Source organism: Anopheles moucheti, chromosome 3 (genome assembly GCF_943734755.1).
Source record: "Anopheles moucheti chromosome 3, idAnoMoucSN_F20_07, whole genome shotgun sequence".
In the NCBI taxonomy this organism is placed as follows: Eukaryota; Metazoa; Arthropoda; class Insecta; order Diptera; family Culicidae; genus Anopheles; species Anopheles moucheti.
Genome location: NC_069141.1, coordinates 67,068,054 through 67,089,503, shown reverse-complemented (window position 1 = coordinate 67,089,503; position 21,450 = coordinate 67,068,054). Strand labels below are relative to the sequence as shown.

The 21,450-nt window shown below is 45.7% G+C and overlaps 4 protein-coding genes across 5 annotated transcripts; all 4 read right to left on the bottom strand.

The window, feature by feature from the left end:
* Positions 1–1,302: 1,302 nt before the first annotated feature.
* LOC128301542 (WD repeat-containing protein 26 homolog) lies at positions 1,303–10,254 on the bottom strand. 2 transcript variants are annotated; one of them, XM_053038090.1, is made up of 4 exons: positions 10,192–10,254; positions 7,131–7,513; positions 3,693–6,970; positions 1,303–2,753 (listed from the first exon to the last, which is right to left on the bottom strand). In XM_053038090.1, the coding sequence occupies exon 3, from the start codon at positions 5,844–5,846 to the stop codon at positions 3,699–3,701; it is 2,148 nt and encodes a 715-aa protein (XP_052894050.1). In that variant the 5' UTR covers positions 5,847–6,970; positions 7,131–7,513; positions 10,192–10,254; the 3' UTR covers positions 1,303–2,753; positions 3,693–3,698. The 2 variants fall into 2 exon arrangements, with proteins under 2 accessions (XP_052894050.1, XP_052894049.1); XM_053038089.1 differs by having other exon boundaries at positions 10,183–10,240.
* Positions 5,986–8,167, bottom strand: LOC128302938 (AF4/FMR2 family member lilli-like). The gene is made up of 3 exons (XM_053039790.1): positions 8,156–8,167; positions 6,114–6,947; positions 5,986–6,033 (listed from the first exon to the last, which is right to left on the bottom strand). The coding sequence occupies exons 1-3, from the start codon at positions 8,165–8,167 to the stop codon at positions 5,986–5,988; spliced, it is 894 nt and encodes a 297-aa protein (XP_052895750.1).
* A 660-nt stretch (positions 10,255–10,914) lies between the features above and the next one.
* On the bottom strand, positions 10,915–12,557 carry LOC128301595 (transmembrane emp24 domain-containing protein 5). The gene is made up of 2 exons (XM_053038163.1): positions 11,504–12,557; positions 10,915–11,402 (listed from the first exon to the last, which is right to left on the bottom strand). Exons 1-2 carry the CDS (start codon positions 12,419–12,421, stop codon positions 11,175–11,177), a joined length of 1,146 nt encoding a protein of 381 aa, XP_052894123.1. The 5' UTR covers positions 12,422–12,557; the 3' UTR covers positions 10,915–11,174.
* A 142-nt stretch (positions 12,558–12,699) lies between these two features.
* Positions 12,700–19,289, bottom strand: LOC128301593 (serine/threonine-protein kinase 3). The gene is made up of 5 exons (XM_053038162.1): positions 19,075–19,289; positions 15,763–16,571; positions 15,319–15,690; positions 14,652–15,247; positions 12,700–14,563 (listed from the first exon to the last, which is right to left on the bottom strand). The coding sequence occupies exons 1-5, from the start codon at positions 19,095–19,097 to the stop codon at positions 14,393–14,395; spliced, it is 1,971 nt and encodes a 656-aa protein (XP_052894122.1). The 5' UTR covers positions 19,098–19,289; the 3' UTR covers positions 12,700–14,392.
* Between the last annotated feature and the right edge of the window lie 2,161 nt (positions 19,290–21,450).

The window sequence follows — 21,450 nt, the reverse complement described above, 5'->3', positions numbered from 1 at the left end:
CTTTGATGGTATTGATCAATGATCCGAATGAGAGATCTTCTCCTATTGGCTATTAGCTACACATACTATCAAACAAGGGCCCTCTCCGGAGAGCGATCGATAGAGTAAATAGCTCAGGTACTGTGGCGAGAATCCTCCGTCTCATTTTATCCATCCAGTTCCTACAGTGCGTGTCATAACTGTACAGCAGGTAAGATTTTTAATCATTAGCAGTAGGAAACATGGAGTGCCACTATTTCCGAAGACATTATTCATTGTTTATTGTTCGGTTATTTTGCAATAATTATATTTTTTGTCGTCATGGAATGTCCGGGGTTTCCATATATAAATATATTCCATAAATATTCCACATTGTTATTTCCATAAAAATAAACTTGTGTACAGTTATGGTACGCGCTGTGCTGCTTGGACGAACGGAAAGAGATGGAAGATCAGTTGACGGATCAAGCGCTATGATCAGTAGAGAGAAGGGTACAGCTATATGAAATGCTGCCTGCTGGTACGGAAATTTGTGCTATCTCTTCGTTGATCATGCTCTCTTGGTGTCAGAAACCAAAAATTTTACCGTTTCTGAAGCGTCGGCAAACGACGTTTTCGGCAAAGAAAATGCGAAAGAGATGCAGTGATGCAGGCCCTTTCCCCCACACTCATGCATTTGATAGGAATGTGACACCGGCAGGCAGACGTGATTTATGCTTCTCTTCGGATGTTTACAAATTTGTCCAGCCTTTCTTCTCGTGCGTAATAATAATGCTGGTAATAAGTTTGCACTACTGCCAATGAATTCCATTGCAAAATATGTTCGATTTTTGTTTGTTTTACCTTATTTATTTTTCAACCAACAAAAACCTTTCCATTCTGTATATCGTTTGTTGTTCTCCTCGCATAGCACAATCATATGGTTTTGCATAACTAACCGATCAGTATTCCTTTTCTTTTTAACGTTAGAGTCAGCATGTGTGTGTGTATGTAATGTTTTCATATTGTTGTGTGGTTTTGTTTCGTTTATTTTTAATTGATAAGATTGCTTGATCCTACTGCATAAGCTTCACTCCCACCTGCAATCGTAACTGCATTCAATGGAGAATACTTCAATGTGTGGTTGCGTTGCCTAAACATAACTGCAATGGGTGAGTGTTGCAACATTGGCGCGCAACGTCAAATGAGGTGTCCTCTTAAACTAAATGAGCAACTTAAATAATCCCTCCTTTCCGTGAGCGGCAACAATTAAAACAAAATGGTAATGAAGAGTATCGAAAGGGTATGGGAAAGCTGGCATCGACATAGAAGAAAAGAAGAAGCGACTTTCATCATTCGTTTTATTGTTTTCCAGTGTGAGAAAGATAAAATAATATGAAAGCAACAAAGAAAAAACCGGCTAAATTACTCTAGATTCAACTTACACATGAACGGATCAAATACGTTTTTAACTACGCGCAATGTACGAGCTTAACTAGAATCAACCGAATTGTTGTGTAGGGTTACAAAACTATCTTTTGCACGCTTTTCATTTAAGCCTAACGAGCTAACGGGGCCGCCCTAACCATCAGTAGAGTAAAACGAATAGAAAGAAGACAAAAAAAACACATGCATTCTACAACAGCTTGCAGCGTTGCCGAGGTGATCGCCGGCAACTTCTGGAGTAAGCTTTTGATCTCTTCCTCACTCTACTTCTTCTGTTCGTCCTTCTTCTGCTTAAATATTCACGAATTGCGAACTTTGTTTTCATTTTCCAACCTGCTTGATTTTATTGCATACTGTACGCAAAATCTTACGTTCGCGCCAGTATCAGTACTTGCGTGCGCTCAGCTTTTCTTACTGTATATATAATTACTCTATGCCAAACTTCTAATCCAAACCTTACAGTTGCGCGCGCGTGTGTGTGCCAGTTCGTTCTGTTGTTACATTTCTATTGCCTGCGCTTTCACCAACAACAACGGTTGCCTCGATTAATATCGATCGAAAGAAAATGTTTGCCAGCAGTCTACTACACATCGGTTCACAGTTTCCATCCCGCCTTCATTTACGGTAGGCGCTGGATTCCGCCGGTTGATAGCCAATTGCGGGTCTACTGTTTGTGTTGTATCGCATCCATACATATGCTTCTACTGTGTTATATTATATTTGATTTTGTTGTTGTTGCTACGTGCGAATGAATTGCATTTCTTCTCACTTAAGCCTATCTTAAGACTCATCTTAGCACTTACTCTACGAATCTTCCTATTGGCTTTTTTCGTTAAAGTTTTCATATTTTCTTCGTAACTTGTAGTTCACACGTGTACGCGGCCTTCTGCTCTTCTTTTGCACTCATTTTACTATTGCGTTTTGTATGATCTCTCGTTTTTCTTGGGTTTGCTTTATTACTTCGTTCGATTATTAAAACTACCGTCAATCGCTAGATTACGGTATTATATGTTTCATAGATTCTGTTATGATTTCCTTCTTATAACATATTTCTGTTACACCTGACCGATGTAAGCTGGCAGCTCTCCGGAAGCGATGAAACGCGCGCGCACACACACGCCTACACACTTTTCCCGCTCACGCCTATTGCCACTACGTAACCTTTGCCCAGCAACAAGGAACCGGTGATGGCAGACAACAACACAACAGCTACGAGGCTCAGCAGCAGCAGCACCGGGCAGTTAGTACACGACACCACACGCAGTACTTCACAAACACCGTGGCGTTGGTGGACAACCCATTCGCTTAAATATACGCTCTTGAGACCGGGGTTTTTTTGTGTTAAATATCTAGAAAGAAAATACACAAAAATACAACATTATTATGTTGGCTATTATGGGAGGCAGGCGCAATGTCTATTGCATAAATCGCATAACATATTTCCCTATATGTAAAACTGTTTTCTAATACTTTCCCAAGACTAACACGCAATGGAATTTCTGTGCGAAGAAAATCCGCAAATGTCTTGCAGCAAAACGACAATCGTACCGACCCAAACGAATTTATTATTCCGCTATGCCCTGTTGCATTATCTATATTTAAAACACATAGTTGCTATTTTTAACGAATGCATCAATCGATTCCTTTCTTTCTCTTCGCTTATCTTGTTTGCATTCATGTTACCGGCGAAAAAAAAATACTGTAATACGGAACTCTCGGTTAGCGCCAAGAGTGTAATAGATGGAATTTAAAACCAAGGCCGGTATGCTTATCAAATTGCAGTGCCGGCGCACTGCTGTGGTGCACTGCCGAGTAAAGGTTGCCGTGAGCAAGAGCATTCGCTTTCTTTCCCTTATTTTCTCGACGTTCCACATAGTTCCTGATGTTTGTGTTGTTCGCACACAGAGTGTCATGGTCGTTTGGTTGTGCAGTTTACTCGTACCCGATCCGACCTACACTGGTAACGGCCAACCAATGACTTCAAGTCATTCTACACAAACACTACGATAGCGTAGCACGATGGTGTACGAATGTCAAATGGACACGCAATGATCGTCCGCACTCATCATTCCGCTTCTTACATTCGTTTACTCATTAATTCAAGCTTTCCTGCAATAGCTACATTGCATATCTCTAATGCGATTCCTTCCATTTGTCTATTGTTGCACATTTACGCTATAACTGTAGGCCGGTGTTGGCCTGTTTTGACTGTTGCCCACTAATAATCTTATTCCAAATAACGAGCGATTCATGATCTTCGAGCACGTTGCTATGGTATCATCACTCACCTAACATTATGTGATATTCCAGGACGATGTCGATAGAACTTCGATACTGCCGCCAGTTCCGCCGCCTCCTGCATTGGGTGGTTGACCGGAACCGCCAGCACCACCACCACCACCGCCGCTTCCACCGGACGAGGAGGAGGTTGATGATGATGTGGAGGTTGCAGATCCGGTCGAGCTGATCGAGGCACTATCGGCGGCACCGGCATTCCCGTTCGTGTGCACCTGCGGATTTTGGTTGGCCTGTTGCAACGAACCAGTCGCACCGTTTGCATTCCACTGCGTTTGCGGTTGCTGTGGACCCCAGATCCGTACCGTACCGTCGTCGGAAGCGGACGCCAGCAGTGACGGGTAGACCGGGTTCCAGCTGACACAATTCACGGTGCGCGTATGGCCGATTAATGTGGCCAGCGGTTCTTCCCGGCGGATGTGCCAAATGTACACCTTGTTGTCCTCGCTTCCGCTGGCCACGAAGCTTTCGTTTACGCCTCCGAAGCAGGAGTAGATGGTGTAGTTGCCTTGCGTGACACCCTGGAAACGTCGCACCAGGCACTTGTCCTGCAGATCCCACAGGTGCAGCCCCTGGGAGGAGATGTTGAGCAGCGCGAGCCGATCGGCCGAGTTCACCGAGAACGTCATGATTGGGCACTGTTCCTGCACGATGCCGTAATCGGTGCGCGGGTTGTCGAAACTGTAGCCCCGTATCCGATAGTGTGTGTCCGCTGCCAGCACAGTCTTGTTGTCCGACAGGAAGGCGAGCCCGTTGACGCGCACACCCTCCCAGTTGTCGTGCAGGATGCCGTCCAGATCGACCAGGTAGAACTGTCCGCGGGTGCCACCTGTCACGAACCGTGTGCCGTCGCGATTAAACGCGGCACACGTTAAACTGTCATCGGTCGAGTGTGAGAACTTCGTCACCAACTTTTCCTGTTCCACGTCCCAGATCCATAGATCCGGACAGTCGTCCGGTCCGCAGGCGATAAAGTGTTTCGAATCCGGGCTCCAGGCAATGTACGAAACGCCGTATGTGTGACCCTCGAAGGATCGTTTGTTGCGCAGGAGTAGCTTCACCGGGTCAACCTCCCAAACGATCACGCTGTTATCCTTCGAACCGGTCGCAAGGCGTCGACCGTCCGGTGAGAACTTGCAGAACCACACCTCGTCCGAGTGGTCATTCAGCACCTGGAGCGGCTGCAGCGGAAACCCGTCCGCACTGCAATTATGGTCGACCAACAGTGACACACTGTCGATGCTGGTGCTCCACGTCATGTCGTGACACTGGCAGCGTTCGTTCTGTAGCTCGACCGCCTGTACGAGCAGCGAACGGAGTCGCCGCGGAGGTAGCATTACCGTCGCCGGCAGGTAAGACTGGAGTCGATCCATTAGTCGGGTGCGCGATTTGGAACCCTTGCCTTCCCAGCCGGCCCGCGCATACAGCTCCTGGTTGTTCGTACACATCATGTACGACGAGAGCTGATGGACGCGCGGGGTCTTGTGCTGTAGCGGTGTCAGTTCGTTACGCAGTACATGCAACGCATCGATCGGACGGCCCTCCTCGAGGTACTCCAGATACTTTTGCTCGAGCAACAGAAACTTCATCTCGTTCATGCTCGTTCGATCGGTGCGAATGTCGACCATGGATTGCAGCTCTTGCAGATCGTGATCCGCCTTGTTCCAGTCGCCAGACAGCACGTGGATGCGGAACTTCGTTGCGGCCGGATGTTCTAAACAGCAACCTGATTCCTGCATCAGCATCTCTGCACTCCGCTCCAGCCCAATGTCTTTCAGATGCTGTCCAATCAGTCGCACGATGTCCTGGTTTGTGCGGTCCAGCTTTACGGTTCTCTGTGCCGGTGAGGGGCGCGATCCTCCACCTCCGCCCGTATCACCGTTCGCGGTCAGTCCATTGTTGTTGTTGTTGCCCATGCCATTGTCGTTCTCGGCCGGGTTGCTACTATTATTGCTAGCGGTGGCGTTATTACTACTACTACTGTTGTTGCTGCTGCTACTACTGTTGGTCACGGTGTGACCATTCAGATCACAGTTGGACGCGTCCATCGGTGAGGCGGTCGAGGAAGGGGCCACCGGTGCAAGACCGGCGGCGACGGCGGCTGCGGCGCCGTTTCGATTACCACCACCAACGTTATCGTTCAGCATCTTTCGCCGGCGTTTCGAACGTGGACTGCAATCGTCGTCTTCGTCACTACGCTGCTGCTGCTGCTGCTCGCTACTCGCGGCAATGTAGTAACAGCTACCCTCGTCCTCCACTACTGCACCGGGTGCGTCCGCTACCTCCCTACGCTCGATTGCGTCGACTTCCCGATGCTGCACCGAGTCTTTGTTGCTAGCGGATGTTTCTAACGCGCGTGCGGAACGATTATGTTGATGATGATGATGAAGTGAATGCCCGTCGCTCGTACTAACCGATGCTTGCTGACGCAGCGACTGTATCGACGACGTGGATGACGACGATCGAAGACGGCACGGACTGGACGCGTCGCCGAGATGGTGCTGTACCACCAGCCCTGGATGGGGTTCACTTACGGCCAAGGGGGCCACCACGGTACTGTGCCGCTGTGTGGCCGTCCTCGTACTACGGCGTTTCGTGCAAATTCGTTCCGCTGACTCGACGGCGGCGGGTAATCCTGCTAGCGCGACGCTACCACTACCACCACCACTAACAACACCAACAGTTCCGTCACCGATACCACCTTCTTCACCTCCACCACCTTCGCTTCTGCCTCCACTTCCGCCTCCTCCACTTGGCACTATCACTACCCGCGACCTTCGACGACTAGCGGCGGTAGTGGTGGCAGCAGCAGGACGACAATCGTCGCCCTCCCGTTCCTCCTTCTCCCGTTCGGCCACAGCCAGGCGTCGCTGGGGATGCTGCTCCTCGACCGGCTGCTGCTCCTCCTCCCGTACGTATTGGACTTCACCTGTCGCTGCTAGTTGCCGTTGCTGCTGCTGCTGCTGCTGCTGCTGTTGCTCCGGTTCTGCCACCGCGAAACTCCTTCCGACTGTTTCGCGTTGCTGCGCCTGCTGCTCCGACTGGTCCGGCTGACTCTCTACCACAACGACGACAATTCCGATACCGTCGGCTGACGGCAAGTCTTGCGTAGTCTGGCACGAGAACTTCCTCCGCTGCGCTGGTGGTGGTCGTTCATTGAGGTCTTCGTCCGACGACGACGAGGACGAGCAGGACCTTGCCGAAGAGCCGCCGCCAATCGGTTTCCGAAGGCAATCAATTTTGAGTTTCTATCGAGGGCACCATTCAAACTCTGTGTGCGACAAAAACAAACCATTTAAGATAACAGAAAAAAGACAATTATTAAGTCATCTGTACTGTCCAGGCTGTAAGTCGAAATATTTGAGATTGGACGTGAAGAGTAATTATATGCTAAATAGTAGCAGAACACACATTTCTTACGAAATACTTACCAAAAAAGGAAAATTAATCTAGAAGACGAAGGTGCGCTTGAGCCACTAATTTCACTTCCCTCAAAAACCGCAGAGCTCTCACTTCTATTCCGATCCTGTGGTGTGCGGTGTCTTCGCGCAGCCTACTACTACTCAAAAGACACCGACGACGTCGTAACACCTCCGTCTTGGTCGTCGTTTATCCGTTCTTGCCTTGCTAGAGCATGCACACGTCCGATTCGCTCCTATTGCAACACGAGAGATGAAAATATGACAAGCTGCTGCTGCTGCTGCTGCTGCTGCTGCTGCATCTAATTCGATGCAGCCCCACGATAATTTGTCACTTTCTGCTGGCCAAACTTCATCGACTCCAACCGTCGATGATAGCAAACACTCTAAAGCAACTAGAATAAAGGGAAAAAAATTGGTGGATCGCCATTAGCAAACGCATACACTTGTCACGAAATAAAAAGTGCATCGAATCGTCACGGATGGTGCACTGCTGCTTGGTATGGTTCAACGGACACGGTGGGTACGTTTTCGCACGAACTTATTCGGATTCGTATGCCCTCTCTCCTTCTTCCATTTTTGCTCTAGGTGTATCGTTGGAGAGTGTACACGCTCAAAGGGCTCGAAGTACACGAAACCTACTTACATTTTGTTTGTCTCACTAGGAAATATAAATGCTAATGAATTACTGTGGTTCGCTTTTATCTGCAATCTCCATCGTTCTATCGAATCGCTTCCTAGTTCTCAAATTTTCTGTGATTTTGTGAATGCCTGGTACTTACTACTGCTAAGACGACAAGTCTTGAATGGTTTTCACTTTGACGTACCAGAGGACTGTGCTAAATCAAATGCTCAGTGCGGAAGAAACGATGGAACGGGAGGGAACTGTTGTCCTTCTCTAGCAAAGGTACTTTCGTTGGGCTTATTTTCCTCCTTTCGTTCGAACGTTTGTATTCGTTCATCTTGTTTTTCTCTCACTCTCTCTCTTTCTCCCAATAAAATTGTCTGCACCACTCTCGAACGCAACAAACACATACCATGCTAGGCATTGGTAGCACAAATGTTACCCACACTAGCATGAACCAAAATGCAGGAACCACTGAGCGAGAAACGCAACATTCGTCATAATGTCGAGTGTCGGGGGCAAGAAAGAGAAACAACGACATGGCAAATGAAAAGATGCGATCTGAAGAAAAAGAGTCTGACAAAGATGCATGTAATGCGTTGTTGTAGCCCTTTGCTGCATCTTGCTACTAACGTATCAGCATATTCGATGTACGGTTGTGTGTGTGAAATGAGAGCGAAAAGTGTGAGTAGCATCGTTCGCGTAACAAAGAGAGAACATCAGCATAATATTTACGGTTCTTGTACCACAAACCAGCTGATTCTTATTGATGACGAATGATGGTGATGATTTGCAGGGTGATGCGACATGTTTCACGTTACATGGCACAAATTAATGTAGACAACAAACAGTGGAAGCAGTTTTTAATGGTAAAATGAGCGCACCACTTATTAATGATGAGAAATCACACAAAAAACATTTTTACAGCATGTTTGAGCTGTCACTACGGAAGCCAATTGAAACCAATACTTGACAGTTGCTTGTTGGCAGTTTTGCTGTGAACGAGAAAAGCTTTTTCGCTTTGGCACTGCGGTGTAGATGTCGCTGTACTTAAACGTTGCTTTTCTTTTAGTTATTTTAATTTGCGTGAATTATTTTTTCTCGACTGCTTTCCATTCTCTGAGCCAATGTTTTATGAATAAAACGTCTTGGCGAGACAAGAAAACATAGGAATGTCGTCGTAAAATAATGAAATAAAACGAAACTGTTTATGCGTCGCAGCACCTGCACCATTTGCAGTGTGTTTTTGTTTACATTTTAGACGCACACTTTTCTAGCACACGCACACAAGCAACGCAAGGCACAGGACAATGTCTTCCTTGCCGATCCTTGTTGGGCTCCATCTCACACCGTATTGTAAAACGAATTGATGTTTACGTACACACGCATACGTACGCAGCTTCATATGTTTCTTTGTCTCCCACGTTGATGTTTTTTTGCACAAAATCCTAACTTTTAAACCTAATTCAAAACGCAGATATTTACTTTGGTTTGATGAAATGCAATCAAAAGTAATGATGGCCCTACAGTCGTCCAGTCAGTTTCGCCTTTAGCGAATGGTTTCCATAATGGCAGGTCAACACACACACGCAAACATCTACATCGATCCATTTAGGACTCTCTAGTTTAATAATATTGTTTATGATAAATTTAAACTCCTCATGAAAGTAGAATTCAACATAAACTCCAAGAATAAATCAGATCTTAGTAGGCACGGCACAAATCACTCACTATTGAGGAGAAGAATTAATAATAGAAGTATGATCGAGCGTGTGGAAACAAGTAGGACAGCAAGCGTTAAACACGCACACACTAAAGAACCGATCAAGTGTTCTTCAACAAAATGTTTTTCCCGTTTTGTTAGCGAGCTCCATTGAAAAATGTTTCCGAGTTTTTTTTACACGCGCATAAACACACACTCTCTTTCGCTCTCTCATTCACACACACTTCACGAATAACATCGTAATTGTAATTTGTTCGAAAACGAAAGAAATGATCATGTTCATTCAATTCAACATATTTTTGCTACACACACCACACGATTTTGAATGCTTCGATGCGTACTGGGTAATTGCAATCGTTCCAACCAGGGGGAAAATATGTTTTCACAATGTCACACTCGCCACAAACACGCACACACACACATAGAAGATGTACGCGCACGGAGCATGGAAGCTATTTCCTTTTATACAATTCTATCTGTCCTATAGAGGAACGTCTTTGTTCGTAATGCAAAAGAACACACGACAAACAGCATAAAATCCATATTCTTTCCCTTTTGAGATCACCTTACATCTACAATTAGTTTTTCACACAATGATTTCCGTCAATAATCTGCTACGCTTTGCCAAGATGTAAGGAGTATTATCTCGAAGACAGGCGCACCACCAGCAACATTGCTAGCGTACATATGTGCCATAGAGACAAAGCAAAACCTACTTTTCTTACGATGCGTTTTTCTTAGCACGACGTAGTGAAGATTGCAATTGATTCGTCGTTGACACCACAAACAGCGAAACCGTAATAACGCGTCAGCTAAAAGGGATGGTCGCTTCGATCGTTTTCATGCTATTAAGCGTAGGTTTGACAACGCAGCATGTTGATGGAACTATGCGACCTGCCTAACTGAAAATATAAGTGGTTACAGTTGTTTTAAAAAAATACATACAAGAAAATTCTACCTAGTACCATGAACAACACTCATATTTAACTGTGGATTACATTACAGATGTGAAGTACGGGATCAATGACAAACAATCAAGCACGTTCTGTTGTGTGTAAATTACACTTAATTTCAAAGACCCGCACGAAGAACAACGAAACAAGTCGTTCAAAAGTTAATTGAATATGAAATTTTTAATAATTAAGATTAAACCAATTTAACACATGCTTTAGATCTATCGAAAGGGATATTAATATTGATAAAAAGGCATAAAACCACAGGAGAAAACATAAATTGAAAAATAGCAAAGCAATGGCACTCCATTCGTGAGAAACATTTGACAGGTGTTTGTTTTGTTTATGTTTTGAGTTCCTGGTTTTTAAATTTCACTTGTCACCGAAAACAGGTGGATTGCAAAGAAATGGGAAGAGAAACGGAATTTAATTACGTCTTGATACTCACTCTTTTTCCTACCACTAATTGAATAGCATATACAACAAAACATGGTCCACTGTGTAACAAAAGCAGATTGTATTCACTTTCAGTCATTCAGGAAGTCATCAGGGAATGGACACAATCCTTCAATACTGTAACGGAGGCCACGTAACGTTGGAGGAAACCAAAAACAACTTTCCTGGAATCATCCTTCGGGGAGGGAAAATTGGTGTGCGTCTGAATCTATACTTTCGTTGGACACTCTGTTACATTGTAAGCATCATCGAAACAGTTCGACCGGAATGACATGATTTCGTTACGAAATTCGGTTCTTTTATATGCGACTTTTGCCACTGCCCGTCTTAATGTCGAACAGTTTCCGCACGAAGTACACCTGTACCGAGGTAGTAAAAACGATGACAAGAATCTGCAGCACCGACCACTTCCAGATGTATGCATTGTTGTCCAAAATCAGCGCATAATCACGTGCCTCGTTGTTGCGGGAATGTGCCTGATACTGGAACATGGCATTCAAGTTCCGTTCTACCGTCGAAATGGTGCCCTGCATGGAGAGAGATAGAAACGCGGAGGAAAGATGCGATAAGATTTACAACCATGACGCTTAATGATAACGATGCGTGGTCGTTTACATTGATTACATACCGTAAAGTTGTTCATGTTCACATTCAAATCTTCGATCTCCTTGGTGAACTTTTCCCATTCTTCGTACCGGATGACGGTAATGTACAGATTGACCAGCTTGCTGGCGAATCGCGAAAACTGATTATCGATACACACGGCATAGAAACCTCCCATGGCGGCTCCGTCCGTGTAATCGCTGGACGCCTGCCACTGGTACGGGTGGACAATTTCACCACGTGGGTTGCGCACCGCGAATCCGGCCATTCCGTCACCTCCACGGATAACGTGGAAGCTTACATAGAGCGTACTGCCCTGCTGAACGTACTGGAAGTAGCAATCTTCCTTGCCGGCATCGATATGCACCTTGTAGTCCATTGCAACAGCTGGTAGCATTTCGTACCATGGTCGATCGTGTTCTGGGATGTCTTGTAGTGATACTACCGGATGGTGCTGCACCGGAGGCGGATGCTGACCGCCGACGTCGTGAGGTACCGGAGGTTGCTGCTGGAATTGTTGCTGAGGAGGCGGCTGTTGCTGGAATTGTTGCTGTGGCGGCGGATGCTGTTGCTGCTGCTGGAATTGCTGCTGCGGGGGTGGATGCTGCTGCTGCTGCTGGAATTGCTGTGAAGGTGGCTGTTGCTGCTGGAATTGCTGTGGAGGTGGCTGTTGCTGCTGGAATTGTTGTGGTGGCGGATGCTGTTGTTGCTGCTGGGGTGGATGTTGTTGCTGATACTGCTGTGGTGGCGGTTGCTGCTGTTGTGGCGGCGGATGTTGCTGTTGCTGCTGCGGTGGCGGATGTTGCTGGTGTTGTTGTTGCTGCGGCGGGGGTTGTTGTTGCGTCCCAACAAGTGAATACAATTGGCAAAACACCAGCACATAAAGCACGATCGTCCCGCGAGGGACTCTACATTGCCACGTAAAACCTTTCCACACGACCATCGCTTCACGGTGTATGCAACTGGTGTACGCGGTGCCGTACTGTGGGTGCTCGCGAGTGAAAGGCAGCACGCTTTGATGCAGCGAGTATGAACGGGATCGCTCTAGCTCTTTTATCGGCCGTCTCCTTCTCGCCGATGATTATGCTCCGGCTGGAAATCAACTTGTTTTGATGACCACTACACGCATCGAGAAAAAGCAATCACATATGTGCTGGAATTCGCTGTCGTTTATGCTGCGGAATCGAAAGGTCCCGCAAGAATGATCAACTTCATAGGAACAGTTGATTTTAATATAAATGCATGGCAACCTTAAAGTTCAACTTTATTTATCATGTGTTTGGGTGTTCGTTCATCTGCGTGTTTGCGTTACGTTGAATAATACGTAACGCTGTAATAATACGTTCGTGTTTGCTGTCCAGTATTTGGTGCGTCGCCGTACTACTTTACAATTTTTAATCGCATATTCCTGTATCCCGGGCGATGGGTTTATTATCGCGTTCCTTTTTATCAATCATTCCTTTAAACTCCCGCGCATAGCCGTTGCGCCATGCGTTTTAATCATCTTCCTATTAATAATATCTCTAGCAGCGGTAGATAGATACTATTTCTCAATAAACTTGTATATGTTTAAAGAATAAAATGTAGCACTTTTGTTCATTGCTATGTTCTCCATCACCTACCATTTGGGTCTCTCACTTTTAGCACTTTCGTTAATGTTTATGTAACAAGGTAAGTTGTCTAGACTTTGCCTTTCCTCCAATGTCTAATGCTGGTTCTCCTGGATCCCTTTACTCCTGTGTTCAGCACTGCCAATCTTGTTTATTATCATACCAAGGGTATATGGCTTAGTTAATGTATAAAATGTGTGATCAACTACGATCGATGAGTCCTTCAATTGCGTTGTGTTGCTTGTTATGTGTGTTTTTTGTGTGTATATAATCGTCTCATTGACGCTCTTGCTGGATATATGTATAATTTTCTCCTCCCTGGTTATAGGTTTTACAGGATTATTGTATTCTACGATCAATCTTCTCGGTTAGTTTGAGGTCTGTCTCATTTAAGGTAATTTTAATTCACGTTCGTTAGAATCATACTCTGTGTTCTATGTTTTCTCGCTTTTGCTCGCTCATTCTCACGCATGTGATAACGATTAACGATTTGTTAATAAATTATTTGGTTGGGGTGAGGTGCCAGCATCAAAAACTGACCACCCAAAGCAGCATTAGGGTCGATTAATGCAAGCAAACTCATCTTTAACAGTGCAACATAAAAGTCGTAATATAAATGATTGCATCGCTGTATAAGAACCTCATCCTTATTCTTATCAATCCGGAGCTAATGCATTTCATTCGCATGTACGTTCACTATAATTTAACCAACCTGAAAAATGTCAACCTAACAAAAAGAGCAAATGTGACATTGTTTTTGCACTTGCTTCAAGGGACGGACCATGACACGTGAGGATCAAACATGTAGAAAACGTAAAATCGGCGGCACTCTAAAAACAGTTTACTGTATCGATGCTTATCAACGAGCCCCAGAAAGATGGGGATGAATGGTCGCTTAGCTGGATTTAAGGTTAAAATAAAATATCAGATCTGTTCACCACCCATCCATCCGTTCACATTATTGTGCAAGTATTGCTTTTATGCAGGTAATATCAGACAAAACACATACATCGTTTAATGGATACATTTCGTCGGCAAAAGCATCTAAAATACATAAACAGACGTCATTTTCTAGCGATAAGCATCACTCTAGCAGGGAATGGGATGTCCCCTGTGCCAACGGTTGGTAGATATGTTTAAAAAAGTAATAGGAATTTGCAACTAAATGACGCCAGCCTTGGTTTGAAATTATTCCTATTAAATAAGCCTACGCACTAATTACTAAAATCAACGAATCGTGTACATACATCAACGTGTCGGAACCATGATGAGTTGGCCACGCTCACCCTTACACTGGCGACTACTCAGAACTCTTCCAGCTTCTGCTGTCGCTTCTGTTGCTTGGCCTCGATCGCATCCAGAATCGGCTGGCGTTTTGAGGTGTAACGCTTCTTCGTTTCCGCCAGCTCTTTCTCCATTTCCTTGTCTAAGCTGGCCAATCGTTGCTCCAACTGTTCGTAGTTCATAAACTTAAGCTGTGTTCATAAGGTGTAATAAACCATTAGTAAGCGGTAGATAGAGATCAACCCCAGAACCATCGACAGTCACAATGTGTCCACTTACCGAATCATACTCGGCCGCGGTGGGTTGCAAAAACTGCATCTGATGCATATTGGGACTAACGGCGGAGATTTGATTCAATTGCAGTTGTAGATGCGATTGATATCGTTGTCGCTCTTCATTGAACTGTTGCTGTTGCTGCTGCGCTTGCAGTGCCTGATGTTGTTGCTGCTGGTGGTCTTGGAAATTTTGCGTCATCGGCGGTGCTGACGGAGACACCGGACTGTGCGTGACTGGAAAGGCTTGCGCTGCGGGAGCCGCCGGTGCAACCAGATTGCTAACGATCTTCTGCACCTGCGGCTGAGGTTGCTGTGGTGATGTTGCTAAAGGCTGTGGAAGGTGTGGTTGTTGCGGCGAGGCGATCGGTGTCGTCTGTGGGCTGAAGGCGGGCGAATCTTCCGCTTGCATATCGACCGAAGGCGATCCATCGTCAAACGAACTCATCGCGGATGGTGGCGATTGTAGTTGATGATGATGGTGGTGGTTGTTTACTGCGGCAACCTTGCTATTACCGAAACTGGCAGCTTCCGCTTCCTTCTTGTCGAAATGGTCTAGAAACAGTGGCCTGTATTTCGGTTTGTCCGGATTTGTATCATGTCCTGCCAAAATGAGATAAAAAAGAAAGTTAACATTGTCCTCCAAGAACGCTTCTCCACTCACAGAAACTCACTTTTCATAGTCGATTCTTCCGAATCGGAATTGATCACCATTGTGCCCAGGTTTGATTGCAGCTCCACCATCGTCCCATTGTCGGGCACCAGCGTACCATAATCTGCGTGCGCAATCATCGTACCGTCACCTTCATCTCCACGGCCCGGCACCAGCGTCCCGCAGTCGGCCGGAAATTCCTTCATCGTCCTCGAATTTACCTGATTCTCATCGTCCGAGTCGCCACCGTCGTGCCCGTTCGCGTTATTACTATTATTCTGCAGCTGTTTGTTAGCTTGACTGATGGCAGCCGCATGTCTGTAGCTTTGGTTTTCCCGAATTTCCTTCGCTTCCGCTATCATTTGGCTCAGTATGCTGCACGGTTTGGCATTGCCTGCAAATGAGGAATGTCATTTAGTTAGCAATATGTTACAAAAAAACACCAGAAAAGCATTCAATAGCTTACCAATAAATTCATGCGCCAGCAGATCGGTGGCAGTAGCACGTTCCTCCGGATTCTTCACCAAACACAGGCTAACGAAATCGATAAACTCCGGCGACCAGATGTCGGGATCACGGAACGATGGCGGTGGCTTCGTCGGTATCATGAAGATGGCGCGCATTGGATGTATATCCCCGTACGGTGGTTTCCCTTCCGCCATCTCGAGCGCCGTTATACCCAGCGACCAAATATCCGCCACACAGTCGTACCCGATCTCCTCGATTACCTCCGGTGCCATCCAGAACGGTGTGCCAATTACCGTGTTCCTTTTCGCCATCGTATCCGTCAGCTGACCGGCCACACCGAAATCAGCCAGCTTGGCATGGCCTTCCGAGTTGAGCAGTATGTTGCCTGCCTTGATGTCGCGATGGATTTTGCGCCGCAGATGCAAATACTCTAGCCCCTTCAGTGTGTCGATCAGGATGGTTGCGATTTCGTCCTCGGAAAGGGTTTTCTTGCGTAGCCGCATTATATCGGACACACTGCCAGCGCCACAGTACTCCATCACGATCCAGAGATCCGTGTTTTTGAAATAACTGCCATAGTATTTGACGACGTACGGTGAGTCACACTGTTGCATGATCGAGATCTCTTTGATGATCTCCTGCAGATCGGTATCGACGGGGACCTGCTTGATGGCAAGCACCTGTTCGCTCTCCTTGTGCAGTGCCTTGTACACGGAGCCATAGCTACCCTCGCCCAGCTTGCAAATGATGTCGAACACCTCATCCGGCTGCCTTGTTAAGCTTTCTTCCGAGAGTTTCTTCAGTTCACTGTAAACGAAAGTGGAAATAAGAAACATTTATGAGATCGTAACACTACAAAATCCGGCTATTTTTATCCTGCCACACCAGACACGGTTTGTAACGCAATCTGTCACGCAATTACCCCTACCAGTCGGCAAACATCCTTTTATTCCTAACGAGTTTATAATTTTACCCGCTTGCGATATCCACCAGAAAAGTGAATACGAACAAGCGAATCGACATGTGCCTCGCGATAATATTGGCCAATAGTAATAATATCATTCTACCAGCCACAAAGTACTTTTTCCTCGCATGACGCAGAAACAACATCCGCCGGAAGGAAGGAAGGCCGCTTATGATGATGATGAGTTTTCGATGGGCACTGCAGAAAAGCGATACTTCGCTTTTCCCCACTGCAATATGCTGCGGCCCAAGTTGATCAAAAGTGGTCTCCTTTGAATGTTTTCCCTGTGTCCATCACCTTACACGAATATACCATCGGGTAAAGTCATTCCTTAACCCGTTGCCTACATTCAACGGCAGCAAAGTGGTATCGATTATTTTGAAAACTATTTCTGTAACATAACAGAACTAACACCACGTCATCGATCCTCAGCAAGCGTAACGTTCTACATGATTTAGCAGCATTATTCGGTCAGGGTTTTGTTCCCATTACAAAGCAACTGGCGTTGTCTCGCGAGGAAGCCCTGGTTTTTAATATCCTAGTTGGTTCTTTCGTTATACATTGTACAAGCTTTCGTGTTGCTCCAAAGAAATCGAGCACAGATTGTGGAATGTTGGCCCTTCGCATTCTTCTTCCTTCCCTATTTATTCCTTTCACAGCAAATAATTGCCACGGTGACTTTTTTCTCTATGATTCAATAAATTATTGCGCTTAGGTAATTGTAATGAAAGCTTTGGATACTGTTACCGTCAATCGATAAGGGTATTCCATCATCGGTGGTACGTACATCAATATTTAATGCATCGTATTCAAACTTCAAGAAGGGCTTACACCGGTACAAAATACACGCCAAATGGCACGCCTTTTGAACATGAAATTCGTTGCTCTTCCTGTCGGAAAGTTGACGATGCCCTACGGAGGAGGCATGTGCTTCTATAAGTAACCGGAAATATAGATCGTGCCTGGCCGTGTACGGGGTAAGGTTGAAAAATATCAAAACAAAACCAGTTTCACCTCACACCTGAAACTGTTTAATTGTTTGATGGATCTTACAGGGTTCGCGAGCTCAACTGGCAAAGTTGGAGCATTTTTCTTGATCCTTTTTAAGTTGAACTGGTATTTGTGGAAATTATTCTGTGCAAATAAGAGACTTCAACTAGCAAAATATCATTAAAATATGAAGGATTTGAGATGAAATTGATTTTTTCCGAGCTGCAGTTTATAATTGCTACATTCAGAAATAAATCACACTTTACTAGTTGATACCCTGTATCAGCTTGCAAAATATCTCGAAATTGGGAAGGATTCGGGGAAGGATCTACTTAGACACATTTTAGCTTGATACAAACCCCTTTGATTGAATTCAAAACAATTAAAAATTTAACTAAAACCAATTGTTCCTAGCTTTTTGGCATCATTTCATTGAACATGCAGTGTCTATTTACAGTAAAATATTTACATACGAGTACGAGTCTATTTTAAAGCCACGCTTATGCTTCGCGAGTTGAGTACAGTGCCGCCATGAGCTACGGCTGCCTAATGCAAACCCCATAACGAGGGCCAGCACCATCGAAGAACGTGATGGTGCTAATGTAAACATAACGCGCTGGAAAAACGGACCTTTGGATTTCGTTTTTTGTTTCATGTCCCCGTTGTCGCACTGCAAAGCTTCCGCAAGGGTTCTTGGTACATTGCAGTGCATCTGGGAGCGGTCTTCAGATTGGAGTTTGGGGGTGTGTAGATTGAGCTCTACCATCATCATCATCAACATGCTTCCCCCATATCTATCATTCCACGTGTGGACACATTTGCTACAGCGCCCGTCAGTGACGACCACATACTGGGCAGCAAAGCACAGAAGAAGCGTAGTGTTAGAGCAAATAAAAAGAAACAAGAAGCACCCAGAATCGGAGAACTGCTTGATGAAGAGCTTTGCTCCCACCCTTTCAAATCCCGTTTCGTTGCGTCAATTTTTTATGTTCTCTCGGCTGTACAAACGCAGCTACCATACACACATATCATTATGCCCCGAAGGTTAAAGGCTTTCGACTTGAACAAGCAAGCACGCTCGGTTTTCCCGCTTCCATTCCTTTTTTTTTTGCCACCCCACTAGAGGGGAGCATTTTACTGAAGGTGGTGAGTTCTTTGTGCTGGGGTGTACCCTTCTTTTGGGGGTTATCCCTTTTTTTCTTCCATCTTTATTCTCGACCTGTGATTTACATGCTTGATTTTGTGGCAGCATTTCGCGCTCAGAAGTGCGTGCTTTTTCGGAATTTTGCTGAAGGAAAAACAAAGACACGTGACTGCAAAATGGGTTGGGTGTACGGGACACACGGGACTACTTACTGTTTGGAAGACATCGCCAACATACGAAGGGCAGTCCTTCGGGCAGCAGGTACAGGGGGTGTACGGAGTAGCACAGGTAGAACCGCACAAACGGGGCGACACTTTTGATACGACAGAGACAGTGCCGTCCTTATTGCGTAGGTATCTTTCTGTATACACGGTGCACGATAAAGGTGCGTTTAAGCTGGGGAGCTTTAAGAAGACTGCGATCTGCTTTACTGTCAACTCCCTGCCCGCGCCTTTTTTTCCACTCACCTCCGATGGCACTCGAATGAAAGTAAGTGGAAATGGTGGTGAAATTGAAGTCAGACGAAAATGTTTTCCCCGGTGGGGGGGGGGGGGGGGGGATATCACGGAACAAAGTAGGAAAAGAAACTTTTAACTGGCTGCTTAATTAAAATCGGCGAGCAATTATTCAATAGCCAAGACACAACCGCAACGAAATGAAATGAAAAAAAAACCCGTGGGGAAAAACAAAAACGGAAAACTAGATCACACACGTTGGTTTGGCATCTAGGCGATGGTTGCTAGCCGACGAAGGGCAGTACGCGGGGATTGATTTATCTGACCCATACGGACCCGCTGGACACAGCACTCGAACCGAACAAATGCACATGAAACTATAGTTGCATCTGTAATGTTATGGCAGGTGGTAGTATTTATATCCGCACCACAAAACACAACTTTTATTCACTATTTCACCCTTTTTTTAGTGATACACACGCTCACACAACTTGAACAGAAATTCTATCCGGTATGTTTGGCAGAATGGTTCTACATTCTACTTATTGCGATAAAAGCATCGTGCAGCTGCATTCCAGAGCCTGCTGCTGGAGAGATTGCTGATATGTGTTTACCACAGCACCAAATCGTTGTTACCAAATCCGCGCGCGCACACACACTCGTAATCTTCGTTCGCACACTAGACGGTGTTGCATTAAAAGCTATTTTTACGAACTTATTGCGGATTTCTATTCCAATTTTCCTTTTTTTGGGAGAGGCGCCGATAGGTGACAATTCTGCTGCTTCTGGCTGCGTTAGTCCGTTGTTTTCGTACCGTCTAGGATAATTTTCAAGGCCACTAAGGCAGCAAATGCTTTCACTGACGTTGTACCCACGGCAAACGGCAACACTGTCGATGCACTCGCGCGTCCTCCACCGTTTTGTCTGCGGAGTCAATGATACTGTTGCATTCGACGGGTTCTATAGCTGTGAATGCACTGCGTGCGGGTGTATGCATTTGCCCCTCTTTTGCCGCACACCGACGCAAAGGATTGGACTTGGACGACTTGGCCACACACCAACCTTTATTTATTGCTTCTTCATTTAATATTTTTCTCACACATCACAAGCACGCGTGGAATTTATGGGTTTGCTTGTTCGTCTTCTGTTCTCACTTTCTTACTCTTACGCCAAAGGGAGACGTGAAGCAGGCGAATGCACTCGGTTGCAGCAGCGGCTTCCGGAATGTTTGCACGCAATCGCCCTATTTTAGGACAACTCGCAGCAGCGCCACACTGATGTACTGCTGTGTCGGTGGACAGTGCGATGGAAGTACTGCTGATGTGCCACACTGCGTTCCGGACGTTTTGCGCTACTGGCGGATGCAACAATTTTGTTCACTTCGGAACTTGTGGGTGCATTTCGCAAGAAATCCGAAATCACAATAGTCCAGCGATTTGGATCGTTGTTGTGGTTTCACACACAGTAAGCACAGAATTATGTTTATGCAGCAAATGCTCCGCAATTTTCGACGACCGGGGTGTTTTTATCTCACGGATTCGGACTGCGGCGAATTCTCTGTCGTCCCGACTTCGTCCGCGACCTTACGCTAAAACTCCCGTCGATTTCGTCTTCACCTGATTTGATTCTTGGTGGGTCTTCCGTTTATTTCGCCTGCGAGATTGTCCACCACTTGGCACACGTGCCCTTCCAGTTAAGCAAACCTGTGTAAAGTGCGTTTCACTTTACACGCACTTACCGCAGCACGAAGAACGTCCGACAAGTATTTATTTTAGTTCTCAACACAACACGGGCCGGCCGAATTTTACACCGCAAGAAACACACGCACACACTAGTGCAAAGGGCTATCATCCAACCAAATTAGAGCTGTCACCGTGTAGGGAACTTGAAATGTAGAGTGCACAGTGTGTGTGCAATGGTCGATTTGGGTAGTGTGCGTGTACAGTGTAGGTCGGTTTCGCTCATATGTGTCAACTGTTTCACTCGCACAATGGCTCAGGGGGCGAAATGCACCCCCTAGACTGTTTCATCGTGTTTTAAATAAGTAATCATAATAATTTTAAACAATGATATTTTCATCAGAATTGGCACCGTAGAACATAGAAATTGTTTAAAAATACTATAACGACGAGT